Source organism: Arachis ipaensis, chromosome B7 (genome assembly GCF_059453495.1).
Source record: "Arachis ipaensis isolate K30076 ecotype BB chromosome B7, ASM5945349v1, whole genome shotgun sequence".
NCBI lineage: Eukaryota > Viridiplantae > Streptophyta > Magnoliopsida > Fabales > Fabaceae > Arachis > Arachis ipaensis.
The window spans coordinates 45531216-45544875 of record NC_142442.1 but is presented as its reverse complement, the minus strand read 5'-3'; the positions used below and the strand labels follow the sequence as shown (position 1 = coordinate 45544875).

Sequence of the window (13660 nt, the reverse complement as noted above, 5' to 3'; positions counted from 1 at the left end):
GTCATTATGTAAGATCGTCGTTCTAGAATTTTTAAAAAATCTTATTATGAGTCAATTTTAATTTATTTATTTATTTTTTGGTTTCAAAAATTATTTGAATAAAGTTAATTAAATCAAATTTTAATAATTAAATTAAAATTTTTATCTAATTTTATAATTATTAGATAATTTTTATATTTAAATTATAAAATTTAGTAATTTTAAAAATAATAAAAACTTTATATGGTTTGATTTAAATAATTGAGATTTTGAGAATTTAATACTTTAATTTTTATGAAAAAAATTAATTATATTATCTATAATTTTTGAATTTGAGTATTTATTTAAAAATAATTTGTAAATTGATGAACAAATAATATATTTATATATATTTCTTGTTGAATTAAAATTGATTTTCAATTAATTTATTACCCCTAATTTTATTAAAATTACTAAACTACCAAAAATTCCCAAAACAAACCCTAACTTATACTACCATAACCCTAATTTTAACACACACCACTCTCCTCTAATCCTAGCCGTCACTCCCCTCACTCAACACAACGCCCACACACCCACGGCTACTCACACCGTGTGGGAAGAGAGAACCGAGGGAGGAAAAGGGAAGAAGAGAGGGAGCCGCCGTCGTCAACTTCAACCCACGGAAGAAGAAAGAGAGTTCACGGAGGAGAGAGAATGAGATGGAGCTCGCGCCACCGTTCTTGCCGTCGCCAAAGAGCCGTGCCACTACAAGAAATTATCAGAATAGCGACCGATTTTAGTGACCGAAAAATTTGGTTGCTAATAGCGACTGATTTAGCGATCGATATAGAATTTTTAGGATTAGAAAAAAATCGGTCGCTAAATTATATTCAGTGACCGATTTTAGCGACCCACAAAATCGGTCACTAATAGCAACTGAATTAGCGAAATTTATTACACAACTAAAATAAAGTTGGTCACTAAATCGGTTGTAATTTTTTAATTTAGCGACCGAATTAACAACTAGAACAAGAGAAGTAACATCTTTGGATTCTTGGTCACAAAATTGGTCACTATTTTCTAATTTAGCGACCAATTTTGCAACCGATAGAAAAATAGGGTGATGATTTATTTGGTCGCTAATTCGGTCGCTAAGGCAATGGTCACTAAATCCGTTGTTAATTGTTAAGATAGCGACCGATTTTAGTGGCCACCAAAATCGGTCACTAATAGCAACCGAATTTGTGACCGATAAGTTTATTACACAACCAGAATAAAGTTGGTGGCTAAATCGGTCACTATTTTTTAATTTAGAGACCGAATTAGCAACCAAAACAAGAGAAGTAACGTGTTTGGATTCTTGGTCAAAAAATCGGTCGCTATTTTTTAATTTAGCGACCAATTTTGTAACCGATAAAGAAATAAGATAAAAATTTGTTTGGTCACTAATTCGGTCGCTAAGATAATGGTCGCTAAATAGGGCACTAATTAAAATAATATAGTTATTAAAATACCATCGCAAACCCTAACTCAATTCACCCACACTATTCTCATCTTCTACAAACAATGATATAGTTACCCACCGGAAGCACAACACCGTCTTCTTCGTCGCAACGCCTTCTTCATCATCTTCTGATTGCAGCACCGTTTCCTGAGGTCTCGTCGCCGTCGTCTTCTGAGGTCTCGGTGCCGTCACCTTCATCTTTGAGATCTCAGCGGCGTTGGTGTTGTCTGAGTTCGCAGATTGTCTCATCATCGTCCAGATCTGACTTTAATTTTATTTTTCGATAATTTTGTGGAAATTAGGGATGCGAGGAAGGGGTTAGGGTTTGGCGGTGGTAGAAGGAGCAAAATGGAGGAGTCTGAACTTGAAGAGGGAGAGGCATGCTCATTCCTGAACCACGAGGAGGAGCTTGATGATGCTAGCATCGATCCTGATGTTGATCTCTCTTACATTGTAAGTGTTGTTTTTGTGTTCCTTTGATTATAGATGTTTAGGATCTTGTAGTCAAATTGTGCTTTTGAAATTCCTATATTTTACGATTTCTTTTTGTTTGTTTTACTATCCTAGATTCAATGCCTTAGCTGTAGAAATTGTCTCTAGAATAAATTACTTTCTCCGCCTGTTCCCCATTGCTTATTTATTAGTATTATTATGATTATAATATAAACATATATTTTTTTCCTCTATAGAGCATCAAGAGCAAGCAACCAGAAATGACAAATTTTGGCTTTCCAGCATCAGATGTTGGAGGATTGCAGGTTGATTATCTTATTGGTTATATTTCATTTTCTATGCCAATTCAGCTTACCTAACACCTTCTAATTGGAACCTTTGTAGGTAATAAAGAACTGTGACCTTGAAAAGCTTATAGAATTAGGATCTCGTACATTTGGGACTGTGTATCATGGAAAATGGAGAGGCACTGATGTTGTAATCAAGCGGATTACTGATAGGTGTTTTGCAAGAAAGCCTTCAGAGCAAGAGCGAATGGTTTACTTTTCATTGATAATGTTTTTGAGTTCCCTTTTCCCCTGCCCTTTTTCCATGACTAATGAAATGGTTTACATTGATTATCTGTTTATACAGTAAAGAGCTGACTTCTAGAATGAGGCAATCAAGCTTGCTGACTTGCACCACCCAAATGTGGTGGCACTCTATAGTGTTGTCCTTGATAGCCCAGGAGGTTCTGTGGCAACAGTAACTGAATATATGGTTAATGGTTCTCTAAGAACTTCCTTACTGAAAAATGGGAGGTAATATCTACAACTGGTTATGTCGAGCAATCTGTATATGGGGTATGCTCTTATTGTTTTTCAAGATTTTGTGTGCCATAGAACATTGTAATTCCAGAGTTGCATATGTTGTTTTGAAGAAAACTCAGCAATTGACATTGCTTGCACAATTTTATAGGTGGTGATCAGCACAATAAGTCTTCTATAAGTTTCTTTTCTAGATAGGCAGACTTTTTTCTCGCATTTACTTATTAAATATATATAAATGTATATAGTATTCTCGTTATCTAAAGAAAACTAAGTATATGTCTTTGTTACTACTAATTAATTAGTTTCTTATTACAATGTGGTATGTGTAGACAAGTATATGTCTTTGGAAAACTAAGTTATTGTAATAATTTGTTAATACAAAATTAAAAGTATAGGAACTAGTGTTTGCTTGGCATCTTCTCTTCAGAGATCTACACAGATTTCATTATGCAGTGAGTTTTGGAATCATTGGAGACTATGTTCTTTTTCTTGCACCATTCAATGTTAGTAACAGTAGTATAAAGATTTGAAGAGTTGGCCTTTAAACCAACATAGCCAGCCCCAAAAACCAGAGCTGCAAAACTTCCAGCATATACGTTTCTCAAGCTAAAGGTTGATTTGATCTTGAAGGAGGCACTGATGAAGTTGTGAAGAAAAGAATAATATAATGGAATAAAGGGAGATGCTGAAAGATGATAGTATTTAAGTAAACTGTGGGCACTTGAAAGTGGAGAATTGCATATAAACCTACAAAGCCTTGATCTCATCGACACTCAATAGTAAAAATGTAAAATTACATTATTATTAGCATCATGTTTTAAAGTAATTATAATTATTTATTAGAGTTTCTTCTCTACTATTCTAGCAATGCAAGTTGTAAGACAGTATAGTTTTATTTTAATATTAATTAATAATTAAATTAAAAGGAATGATTCGTCCAACTTTTTTTATTGTTGCCTTTATGTTAAGATGAGTTATTTTGGTTATTGTTTAAGTGTGTCATGTGATTTTGATTATTGTTTAAGTATTGTTTACTTTTATGTGTTAAGGTGTAGGTTTTGTGTTGATGGTTTTTCAATATTTGATGGCCTAAGTGTAAAAGTTTTGTAAAAAGTTGGTAATTAAAAAATTAGGATCAGTTATGGAAATTTGGTCACTAAAATGCTTGGTTGCTGATTAGCGACCGATTTAGCGACTGAAATGTTGGTTGCTAAAATACAGGTCCACACTTAACGACTGAATTAGAGACTGAAATGTCGGTCGCAAATTAGCGACTGATTTAGCGACCGAAATATCAGTTGCGAATTAGAGACCGAAACACTGGTCACAAACTAGCTACCGATTTAGCGACTGAAAAGTCGGTCGCTATTTAGCGACCAATTTATTCAGAGACCAATTTAGCATGGAAAATTTGGTCCCCATTTAGCGACCGATTTTGTTAGCGACCGATTTAGCGACTGATACTCTTTGGTGAGGGTTTGGTGGCCTTATTAACAAATCGGTCGCTAAAATTTAGCGATCGAAGTTGGTCGTTATTTTCTGGTTAGCGACCATGGTTTTAGCAACCACCTAAATTGGTTGCTAAATCGGTCGCTATTCTGGTAATTTCATGTAGTGTGCGAAAGAGAAGGAGACGCGGAGGGAGGAGCTGTACCACCCTTACTATTAGAATGTCACGCTTCCGGGTGCGTCACTCTGATAGTGGGGTATTACAATGTCTCTCGCATATTTAGTAATAGGGTATGAGCCTTTACGCGTAAGTCTACTGATAGTTTTAGAAAAAACTTGAAAACTTTTCTAATAAGAACAAATAACACTTTTTCATGTACTTAATGTTAATAATACATTATAATAGCACATACAAAATCAATTACAAAACCTACTCCGAATAAAACTCTAATTAACAAGGCGAGGAAAAAATAAATTCTAATAACTCAACCTGTAAACATACTCTTCTATGCTCCTATAGCTCTGTACTAAACATTCGCACCTCTAGCTGAAAGGTGTGGAAATAAGGGGTAAGAACTGGGGAGTTCTTAATAGGGTTTGAGGTAGATAATTAAATTCTTATTATCACAGTTCAGACATTCGCAGCCTGACACAGGGAGCTAGAACAATAACTAGTCATAGAAGCTCAAATTAACAAGCAATGAAAATCACAAACCCACTCAAGCAATCACAAATAATTCACAACACCGAACCAAATACAAAATATGCAAATAAGGATGATACATGCCTAGTCCTATCGCATGTAAGGAGCTTGATAAACCCCAATTTTAGGGTTTCTCGTGTGTTGAATTTAGAGGATTTTATCAACTTATCTCACATTTATTCAATGAAATAGCATGGTTTTGTGAATTTCTCCTAATTTGTGTTAAGAGTAAAAACGTACTATTTAGGCCCTTAATTTGTCAAATTTAATTCACTTTAATTCCATTCAATGCCTTGATATGTTTGTTAAGTGATTTCAGGTTTAGAAGGCAAATATTGGGTTGAAGAAATGAAGAAAAAACATGCAAAAAATAGAGAATTATGAAGAAATGAGGATTTGCAGAATTCATGGCGACGCGTGTACGTGGACCACGCGTACGCGTGACCACAAATTCGCCAAGCGACGCGTACGCATGACAAGCAGCACGTGACCTCATTAATGAAACACGCTGGGGGCGATTTCTGAGCCATCCAGGGCCAAACCCAACTCATTTCTAAAGCTATTTGATGCAGAATTCAAGAGGGAACAGGGGGGAGGGGAGCAATTAGATTAAGTTAGAAACATGTTTTAGGGTAGTTTTCTAGAGAGAGAAGCTCCCTTTTCTCTCTAGAATTAGGGTAGATTTAGGTTAAACTCTCTTAGAGTCAAGCTTTAATTCTTGTTTTCATCTAGTTTCTTTTACTTTTCCTTGTTCTTTTGTTTTAATTTTCTTAGTTCTTCTTGTTAATTTCTCATTTGAGCTACTTTTTAGTTGTATGAACTCTTGTTAATTTTAATTTTCATTTAATGCAATTGATGTCTTTTTATGTTTCTTCTTGTTTAATTGAGTTATTATTGTTATTTTTTTACAATTGGTAGTAGTAGATTTTACTATTCTTGTCCCTTTTACTATACTTTCCTTTTATGCCTTCCAAGTGTTTGATAAAATGCTTGGTTGGGCTTTAGAGTAGATTTTGAACATTCGTGGCAACAACCTCCTCCGGTTTCTAATGGGTGCAATCCAACTCCTAATGCATACCAATCTAGTGGATGTGGTGAACCTCATTGTGGTTGTAAACCACAAACACCATATACCTATAACCCCCTCCTCAACATAGCTTTTAACAACCCTACTCACAAGCCCCATATCACCATTCACCTCCATATGATCCTAACCCATACCCACCGTACCAACAACCATATGAGACATACTTAGAACCACTACCATTCCAACACCAATACTCCCAAGAACCACCACTTCCTTATACACCACCTCAAGACTTTCACTAATATGAACCACCTTCCAACTATGACGCCTCTCCTCCAAACAATGAACCCTCTTTTCCACCACCACCCTCATTAGACAAATTGCTCAAACCCCTAATGCAAGAACAAAAAGATCTATATTCTCATCTTCAAAAGCAAGAAGAAGAAGATCAAAAGAAGCTAAATGGGTTAAAAACTACTATGGCCACCATAACCAAAGCCGTTCACCACTTATTCTCCCTACGTTCATGCGATCAAAGTACTCCCATTGACAAATGTGGAGGATTAACCAAAGAGCATAGTGAGGAAGTGAATTTGGAGCTTCAAGGCAAAGAAGATAGGTTGAAGCAAGAATTGCAACAAGAGGAGAAAGTTGAGATAATTGAACCGAAAGGAGCGATTGAAGAATTAAGAGAGGTTGATCAAGAATTGGACTCAATCATTGACGAGTTCTTGTTCTCACTAACAAATCACCTCGAAGATCCAATTGAACCTTCTTCCATTGAGTTTAAAAGTGATGTTAAGGATGGTGCGCAACCTCCAAGGCATATGGTGAATGACGAAGAATTGGAAGAAAGTGAGCAAGCAACAAATCCGCATCTTGATGATGATTCCACACCAACACATGATCCTTTTGAGTTTGAAGAGTCTTCTCCCACTGAAATTGAGGTTGATGTTGAGATAAATTCTACATTACCTCCAAGTTGTGACATGAAGGATGGAGAAGAGTTAGAAGAGGTTGGTGAGGAAGTGATTGAATGTGAAGAATCTTGTCAAGAAGTGGACATGGAAGATGCTTATCAAGAGGTGGAGGTAGTCAATGAAGAGTACAAGGGAGTGGAACTTGCAAGACCATTGGAATCATCCCTTCCTAAGTCACTATCATCCATTACAACATTCAAGTGGGTAAAATTCTTATCCTTGAGCTTTACTTTCCCACTTGAATATGGTTTGCTTGAAACGGATGGTCAACTTAGAGCTTTTTATGGAATGGGAAGCAAGAAAGAGTTAGTTAGTGGTCGGCACCACAATACAAGGTTCCCTATGGTTGAGTTATCCAGATTTAAGTGCAAAGGGTAGTGTAGTACTCAACTGAGAGGATCTAGGAGAGTTTGGTGCTCAAATGAGAATTCACAAGTCTTGTCACTCAGATTGAACTATGGTAGTCAACAAGAAGACAGGTGCAAAAACAAGGTTTGGGACCTCAGAATCTACTTCATCAATCAATAACTTTGGGGTCTTGTCACTTGTTTAATTTTGCTTGGAAGCTTTGTGCGCATAATTTGGGATCCCGATGGATATTGGAAATGTAAACATTGGTGGGGATTCAAGGATGAATTCAAGTACAAGCCACCTTGACAAGCACCCCATCAATGGTCCAACTTAAGGACTTAAAATAAAAGTACTAGGTGGAAGACACCCCACCATGGTAAATTCTTTCCATTCTCTTGTATATATAATCAATCGATGAATTGAATTGCCATTGTTAGGTACTTTTCTTCTTTCTATAATCTTGTATATATTGCTTAGTTGCATGTTAAAATAAGTTTAATTTCATGTTTAGTTTTGTTTATTTGGTTTATTTAGCAGTCTAGTATGTTAAAATAAGGTCTGGTGGTGTTTAGTTGACAGTTTTGGTGTTTGGAATGCTTGGTTTGGTGCTAGAACTTGAGAATTTTTGAAAAAATAGAGCAGCCAGCCATGCGTACGCATGACCCACGCGTACGTGTGACCCCCAAGATTCCAGCTTCTCACACGTGCGCCACTACAAAAAATATTGGTAAAAATGGCACTAATTTTATGGAGGGTCAAAAAAACTGCCATTATGTTTGTTAATTACAGCAGCGCCAACTTATGCCATAATGCTAATGATTTTTGTGGCAGCTTTGTTGATTGTGGCGTTTCAAACCGCCATAGAATTTTTTTTCCCTTTTTTAACTTGAGCGATGTTGCATATGAGAGTGTAATTAGTATTGTTGCATATGAGAAAATGAGGATGAGTGTCAATGACGAACCCTAATTTCTTGCCATTGTTCATCTTCCTGATTTGTCATTCAACTCCTCGCTATCACTCATCACTTTGTTGCAGCTCATCTCCTCGCTGCTGCAAGCAACGCCGTTGTTGCTGCCTTCAGCGAGCTTCTACGATTTGGCTTTGATCTGAAGATTTTTCAACGTTCGTCTCATCACCATCGTTCATCCCCTCGCCATTGCAAGAAACACCGTTGTCCTTTTCATCAAGCTTCAATGATTTGGCTTCGATATGAAGATTTGTCGCCGCTCATCTCATTGCCATCATTCATCTCTGCACCATCGCAAGCAACACCATTGTCGCTGCCTTCTATGATCTGATTTTCAATCTGGCTCACCTCCTCACCTCGGCAAGCAACGCCGTTGTTGCTGCCTTCAGCAAGCTTCTTCAATTTGGTTTCACCATCTCTGTCACTTCTAATAGGTAATCTACTTAATCTTCTTCTTTGATTTTTTCCTTCCTCTTCATCCTTTTAGATCTAGTTCATACTCTAGTAGGAAGAAACAAAGAATGCTGGTTCTTTTTGTGTATTTTAATTTTCATTGATCTTTTGTGATGTTGTTGTTGTTAGCTTGTTACTGCTGTATTTTCTGTTCTGTTGTTATTTTTTTGCTTCTGATTTTATTTAGTTTGAGACCTAATCTATTCTATTAAACTGAATGATCTCATAATCTGCATCATTTGTCCGAAATTAGTACAACACAACACTTTACTTTCTCTTCAAAACAAGTCACGGCATTGTGGAGGAACTGATTGGGTTTGGAGCAAGAGTGCACGCATGTGCAAGGAACGAAGCTGAGCTCACTAAGTCTCTCATCTAATGAAATGATTCTGGTTTTGAGGTTACTAACTCTGTTTGCAATGTCTTTGTTCCTCATCAGAGGGAGAAGCTTATGGACTCTGTGTGTTCTGAATTCCAAGGAAAACTCAACATCCTTGTAAGCTCTCTTCTTTCCCTGCATTTCATCTGTTTGATATTATTCCCCAACTAAAACTATTGTGTATGTTTTGAATTTACATTAATTGATATTATTCCCCAACTAACACTATTTTGCATAATTCGAGTCTATAAATTTTCAAACAATAATAGGAAAAAAACTTTAATATTCTTATAGTTGAAATATTCAAGCTGCACTATAATTTGAAAGTGCAGGAGGATGACTTTACAAATCTTCAAGATCCCTCTTAAGTCTTTACTCTTCCACTGCTTCCTGCTCTTACTCTTCTGATTATGACAACATTTTTGTATATTAAGCTTTCATTATAATGTGTAAAAAATTAATCATGATTTGTATATGATTTGCATTTTTTATGGTTGAATGATATGTTTAATTGGATATTTCATAAGTTTGAGGTTTTAGAAGAGATGAGGGAGCTATGATTAAAGGCAACGCGTTTCTGTTTTGAAAACAACTCTACTGAATTTGGCTTTTCTATTAAGAATATTATTTACTAGTGAGAATATTATTTACTATTCATAGCAACATCTTTCCTAGCTTGTTCAAAGTTCAAAGTCCATGAATTTATTTTATTCTTGTTAAACTGGGACTGTACATTATTTATAAGTAGTATAAGCGGTATTTAGTTTCAATTCTTCATAATATATCTTGAGAACCTCTTTTTGAGTAATTTCATAAGTGGTTTTAGAAGCTATTATATATATTGATGCAGCTCATGTGTATGTACAGTGATTGTGTTTTTTTTTCAGTGAAATTAAAGCTTGTTCACTACTTTAATTATTCTCTACTTTTGGCCATGAGAAACTCATGGTTCTTTGTAGTCAGCTCAGCGTTGTAATTTGGATTGATTACTATTAATCCAAAGATATTTGATCAAATTAGATTAGATTTGATCTGGTTCAATGAAGTTTGTAGGTGTAGGTGTTGGACCACACCTTCTACAAGTGTGGAAGAGTAAGAGTGTGTCAACAAAAACAAGAAGCCAACTTAACTACTTTTTTAAGAGTAACCAATGTTGTCAATAGATGACTTGAAATAAGACTATTATAGTTTTCCAAAACTAAATTGATTTTGAGCAGTTTCAACTTTCAGCTTGAGTTGGATGTTCCTTAAAATTGGCATGTAAGTTGATAGATAGTAGATTGTAGAAAAAGAAAAGAAAAAGAATGTTGCTGCCATCCACAGCAGCCTTCACCGCTTTTCATCATGCCCACTTATCTTGGATTATGTTTTCCTAAACTCACAGTAATATTTGGTTTTTTATAATCTTGATTCAATTAATAACGTGTATCTAAATTGGTGTTGCTCCAAAGCACAAGACTCCGATTAGTGTTTGTTTTCTCTGCATCACTGCCTTTCAAATCCAAACTCTGACTCTTTTATGTAATATAATATAATATAAAATCTTCTGATGCGGCAGAGTTGGTCGCATAACAGGGTGACTTGGTCATACATACCCCTCTCTTCATCGAGGTTACAACTTCACTAAAGCAGATTTCTTTATTTCTATCTTATTTTATTATTCTTAGCTTTGGAATCTGCTTTTGAAGTTTGTTGTGGCCTTAATTAGGTCTATTACAACTTCACTATAATAGTATTCTAAGACTATAATCAACTTCAAATTATCACACCAAACTCTTGACTTCACTATTGCTTCTGCCTATCAGAAAATCTTGGCCCCCTTTTTTTCTGTTTCTTATGTCCTATGTTACTTACCATAATCAACTTCAAATTATCACACCAAACTCTAATTTTGTCATCTATCTGGTAGGTTCATGATTTATCAGAAGTATTCAATTATTATTTTTCTTTATATGAAATATCTTTTCAATACAATCTGAACATAAATAAAATTAACTGTCATTTTTTTATTAAGATTTGAATTTGTTAGAAAATCCAAATGAAGAGGGGGATATATATACTTAAAAGATGAAAAGACTTAAATGGTTATCTTCATCTGTTTGCTTTGGCAATGGTGCAGAGAATTTCGGGCAACCCAAACCAAAGTTTGAAGTGAAAAAGACAAGAAACTGAGGACTCTGAGTGCCACAGTGAAGTTAATGTTCTAGAATTGCACTTCCATACAAGTTAATGTTTGCATTCTACTAATTTGAAATTTTTCCCTGAAAATTGGTTGTAAAGTTTTCTTAGCTCGTTGATCTATGGCCACCGAATGAGAATACTATAATTTTTCATTAAGTTGTTTTGTGCCCATCTCTTTAGCAGATATAATTGACATGATTTGTGTATTTTTTTATATTCTCATTTTGTGCCTATGTTACTGATTTTGGCATTGTTTATTAATCATTGTTTATATTCTCATTTGTGCCCCTATAATTAGTTCATAATCACTTTGTCTTATGCTTTGCAGTTCCAATACTTTCTCAATGACCCTTTGAATTATGATCTTAAATATTACGTATGTACATAGGTTTTTATTATTTAAAAAACTATTATTATTATTCTTTATTTCCTTAGTTTTTATTTATAAACTTAAACATATCTCACTTGAATGTTTCAGGTTAGTGCACAGCCATTCCTTGTGTTTGATCTTCTAGAAGCATATTCTAGAGGGTTTGTTAACTGTAAATTTTTATTATAAGTGAGTTTAGTTTAATGTGAAAATTTTTAGCTTAAGTTAGTTTACTATTTTGGGTGGTGCTTGTAAATTAAAAAAAAAAAACTAAAGAAAAATAATAACCTGGGAATCGCCCTCACAAATCTACTGTGACTGCTACAAAATTATTATTTAAAAGAGGTAATTATTATAATTTTCTTATAATTTTTTTGAAATACTATTTAAGTTTTTAATGTGATGGTTAGGAAGTAGCCTATTGTGATCAATTTACTTAATTAAAGGTAATACTATGATTGTATAATTCTTCTTCGCTTTGAATAGATTCGCTTGTTTATACTTCCAAACCTTGAGCCATATTTGCTTCTCCTTGAGCCGGAAATGCAACCAGAGAAACAGAGAAATGAAACAAAGAGGCAGGAAGCATGGCAAGTATATGGGGCCTTGTTGGTGAGTTTCAATGTTTTAATATATATCAGAAGCAATATATATATACCTTGTTTTTGGTATGCATTAATATATTTGTTTCCCAGAAACTTCTCTTTAGCTAATTCCCTTGGTCATAAACCTTTCAGTGTGCTGTTGGACAATGTATGCATGAAAGGGCCAAAATCTTCAGCAATTTGCTCTCTCCTCCAACACGTGCTTCTTCTAGACCCAATGGAAAAGCCATGATTGCTATATCAAGTATGACTTCACTTTGCTGCAATGAGATTTATACTAGTGTTTCAAAATAATGCATGTCCTTTCTTAAATGGATGAATTTGATAAATTACTTTGTGTGCATACCTTCGATGCATCTTGTATGCTTTGGTTTCCTCTCATTTTAACTTTTCAATTTTTAATTCTTGAAAGAAATACAAACTAAAGGGGGGTAATTGCAGAGCTGATAATGGAAAATATTTTCTTCTTGATAGAAGATAATGAACAAATGTATTGTAGGTAAAAAGAAAATGCGACAGGTCTACCAATCTAATTTTATTTTTTCTCTTTATATTATTTGACTAGATATATATTATTTCTAACGACATCTTTTCTTTGTTATAATTTCAATTTCTAATAGCCGGCTTGATAGAAATTCCCTGACAGGAGTGGTTCCTAAAAATTTTTGTAAGAGATGAGTTTGGATAATGAAAATGGAGTGTTGGAGCAAGAAACAAAGATGTTGGAGCAAGTTACCAGGATGAAACTCACACAAGAGACCAAGAAACTAAGACAGGCTTGTTTTAAAGTTAATTACAAAAGGAGGAAATTTTTGGCCTCCAAATCTTATTCATTATCACTTAGCTAAGCTACTTGTCTTGTATATTCATATTCTAAGTAGTAAAAACAGCACTTATTAGATGGTTTAAATACATTATTAGATATTAACATAGTTTAGGAAACTGGATGGTAGATTTGACTGATTAGTGTTTATTGCAATGCTTGTATTTTGGTAAGTTTAGTAAGACAAGGTTTTGTATAGGAGTTATTACTTTTGATTTTTAATAATAAAAAATTATATATTATATTAATATTTTATTTATGAGTTATATAATATTTCATTTATGGATTATGATTTTTTGCTATTGTGAAATTTTAATCACAAAATTATTTATTTAACGCGATAAAAATGACGGTAAAAATTATTTTTTTAAACGATAAAAAATGTCGCTGTCAGTGTAAAACGGCGGTTCAAAAATGCCATTTTAACCAACCAAAATGCTATTGTCAGTCTAAAAATGGCGGTTCAAAAATGCCGTTTTAACCAACTAAAACGCCACTTTGTCAGGGTAATAATGGCGGTTCAAACTGCCGTTTTAACCTATCCAAAAACCACCATTTTAACCTTGGAAATAACGGCGGTTTGAACCGCCATTTTAACCAATCAAAATGCCACTCTGTCAGGGTAATAAAACGGCGGTTTTTGG

General features: G+C 34.5%; 2 protein-coding genes across 18 annotated transcripts; both read left to right on the top strand.

Annotated features, from left to right (window-relative positions):
• Window positions 1-1496: 1496 nt before the first annotated feature.
• Window positions 1497-3573, top strand: LOC107609939 (RAF-like serine/threonine-protein kinase 20). Of its 2 annotated transcripts, XM_016312006.3 has the most exons (5): window positions 1497-1641; window positions 1768-1918; window positions 2155-2223; window positions 2303-2455; window positions 2552-3573. In XM_016312006.3, the coding sequence occupies exons 2-5, from the start codon at window positions 1814-1816 to the stop codon at window positions 2552-2554; spliced, it is 330 nt and encodes a 109-aa protein (XP_016167492.1). In that variant the 5' UTR covers window positions 1497-1641; window positions 1768-1813; the 3' UTR covers window positions 2555-3573. The 2 variants fall into 2 exon arrangements, with proteins under 2 accessions (XP_016167492.1, XP_016167491.1); XM_016312005.3 differs by having other exon boundaries at window positions 1499-1641; window positions 2303-3573.
• Window positions 3574-8014: 4441 nt separating this feature from the next.
• LOC107609183 (transcription initiation factor TFIID subunit 6b) lies at window positions 8015-13264 on the top strand. 16 transcript variants are annotated; one of them, XM_088494295.1, is made up of 8 exons: window positions 8027-8639; window positions 8912-9003; window positions 9098-9154; window positions 11547-11594; window positions 11697-11749; window positions 12075-12200; window positions 12326-12437; window positions 12814-13264. In XM_088494295.1, the coding sequence occupies exons 2-7, from the start codon at window positions 8995-8997 to the stop codon at window positions 12423-12425; spliced, it is 393 nt and encodes a 130-aa protein (XP_088350421.1). In that variant the 5' UTR covers window positions 8027-8639; window positions 8912-8994; the 3' UTR covers window positions 12426-12437; window positions 12814-13264. The 16 variants fall into 16 exon arrangements, 8 of the variants coding, with proteins under 8 accessions (XP_088350421.1, XP_088350420.1, XP_088350419.1 ...); XM_088494294.1 differs by having other exon boundaries at window positions 8029-8639; window positions 12826-13264; XM_088494293.1 differs by having other exon boundaries at window positions 8031-8639; window positions 12840-13264.
• The last annotated feature ends 396 nt before the right edge of the window (window positions 13265-13660 follow it).

Coding starts and splice junctions, on each gene's coding strand:
- LOC107609939 (XM_016312005.3), top strand. CDS start 1,814: ATGGAGGAGTCTGAACTTGAAGAGGGAGAGGCATGCTCATTCCTGAAC. Junction 1,919..2,154: donor ATGTTGATCTCTCTTACATT/GTAAGTGTTGTT, acceptor TTTCCTCTATAG/AGCATCAAGAGCAAGCAACC. Junction 2,224..2,302: donor CAGATGTTGGAGGATTGCAG/GTTGATTATCTT, acceptor GAACCTTTGTAG/GTAATAAAGAACTGTGACCT.
- LOC107609183 (XM_088494295.1), top strand. Junction 11,595..11,696: donor ATTATGATCTTAAATATTAC/GTATGTACATAG, acceptor TGAATGTTTCAG/GTTAGTGCACAGCCATTCCT. Junction 11,750..12,074: donor CTAGAAGCATATTCTAGAGG/GTTTGTTAACTG, acceptor CGCTTTGAATAG/ATTCGCTTGTTTATACTTCC.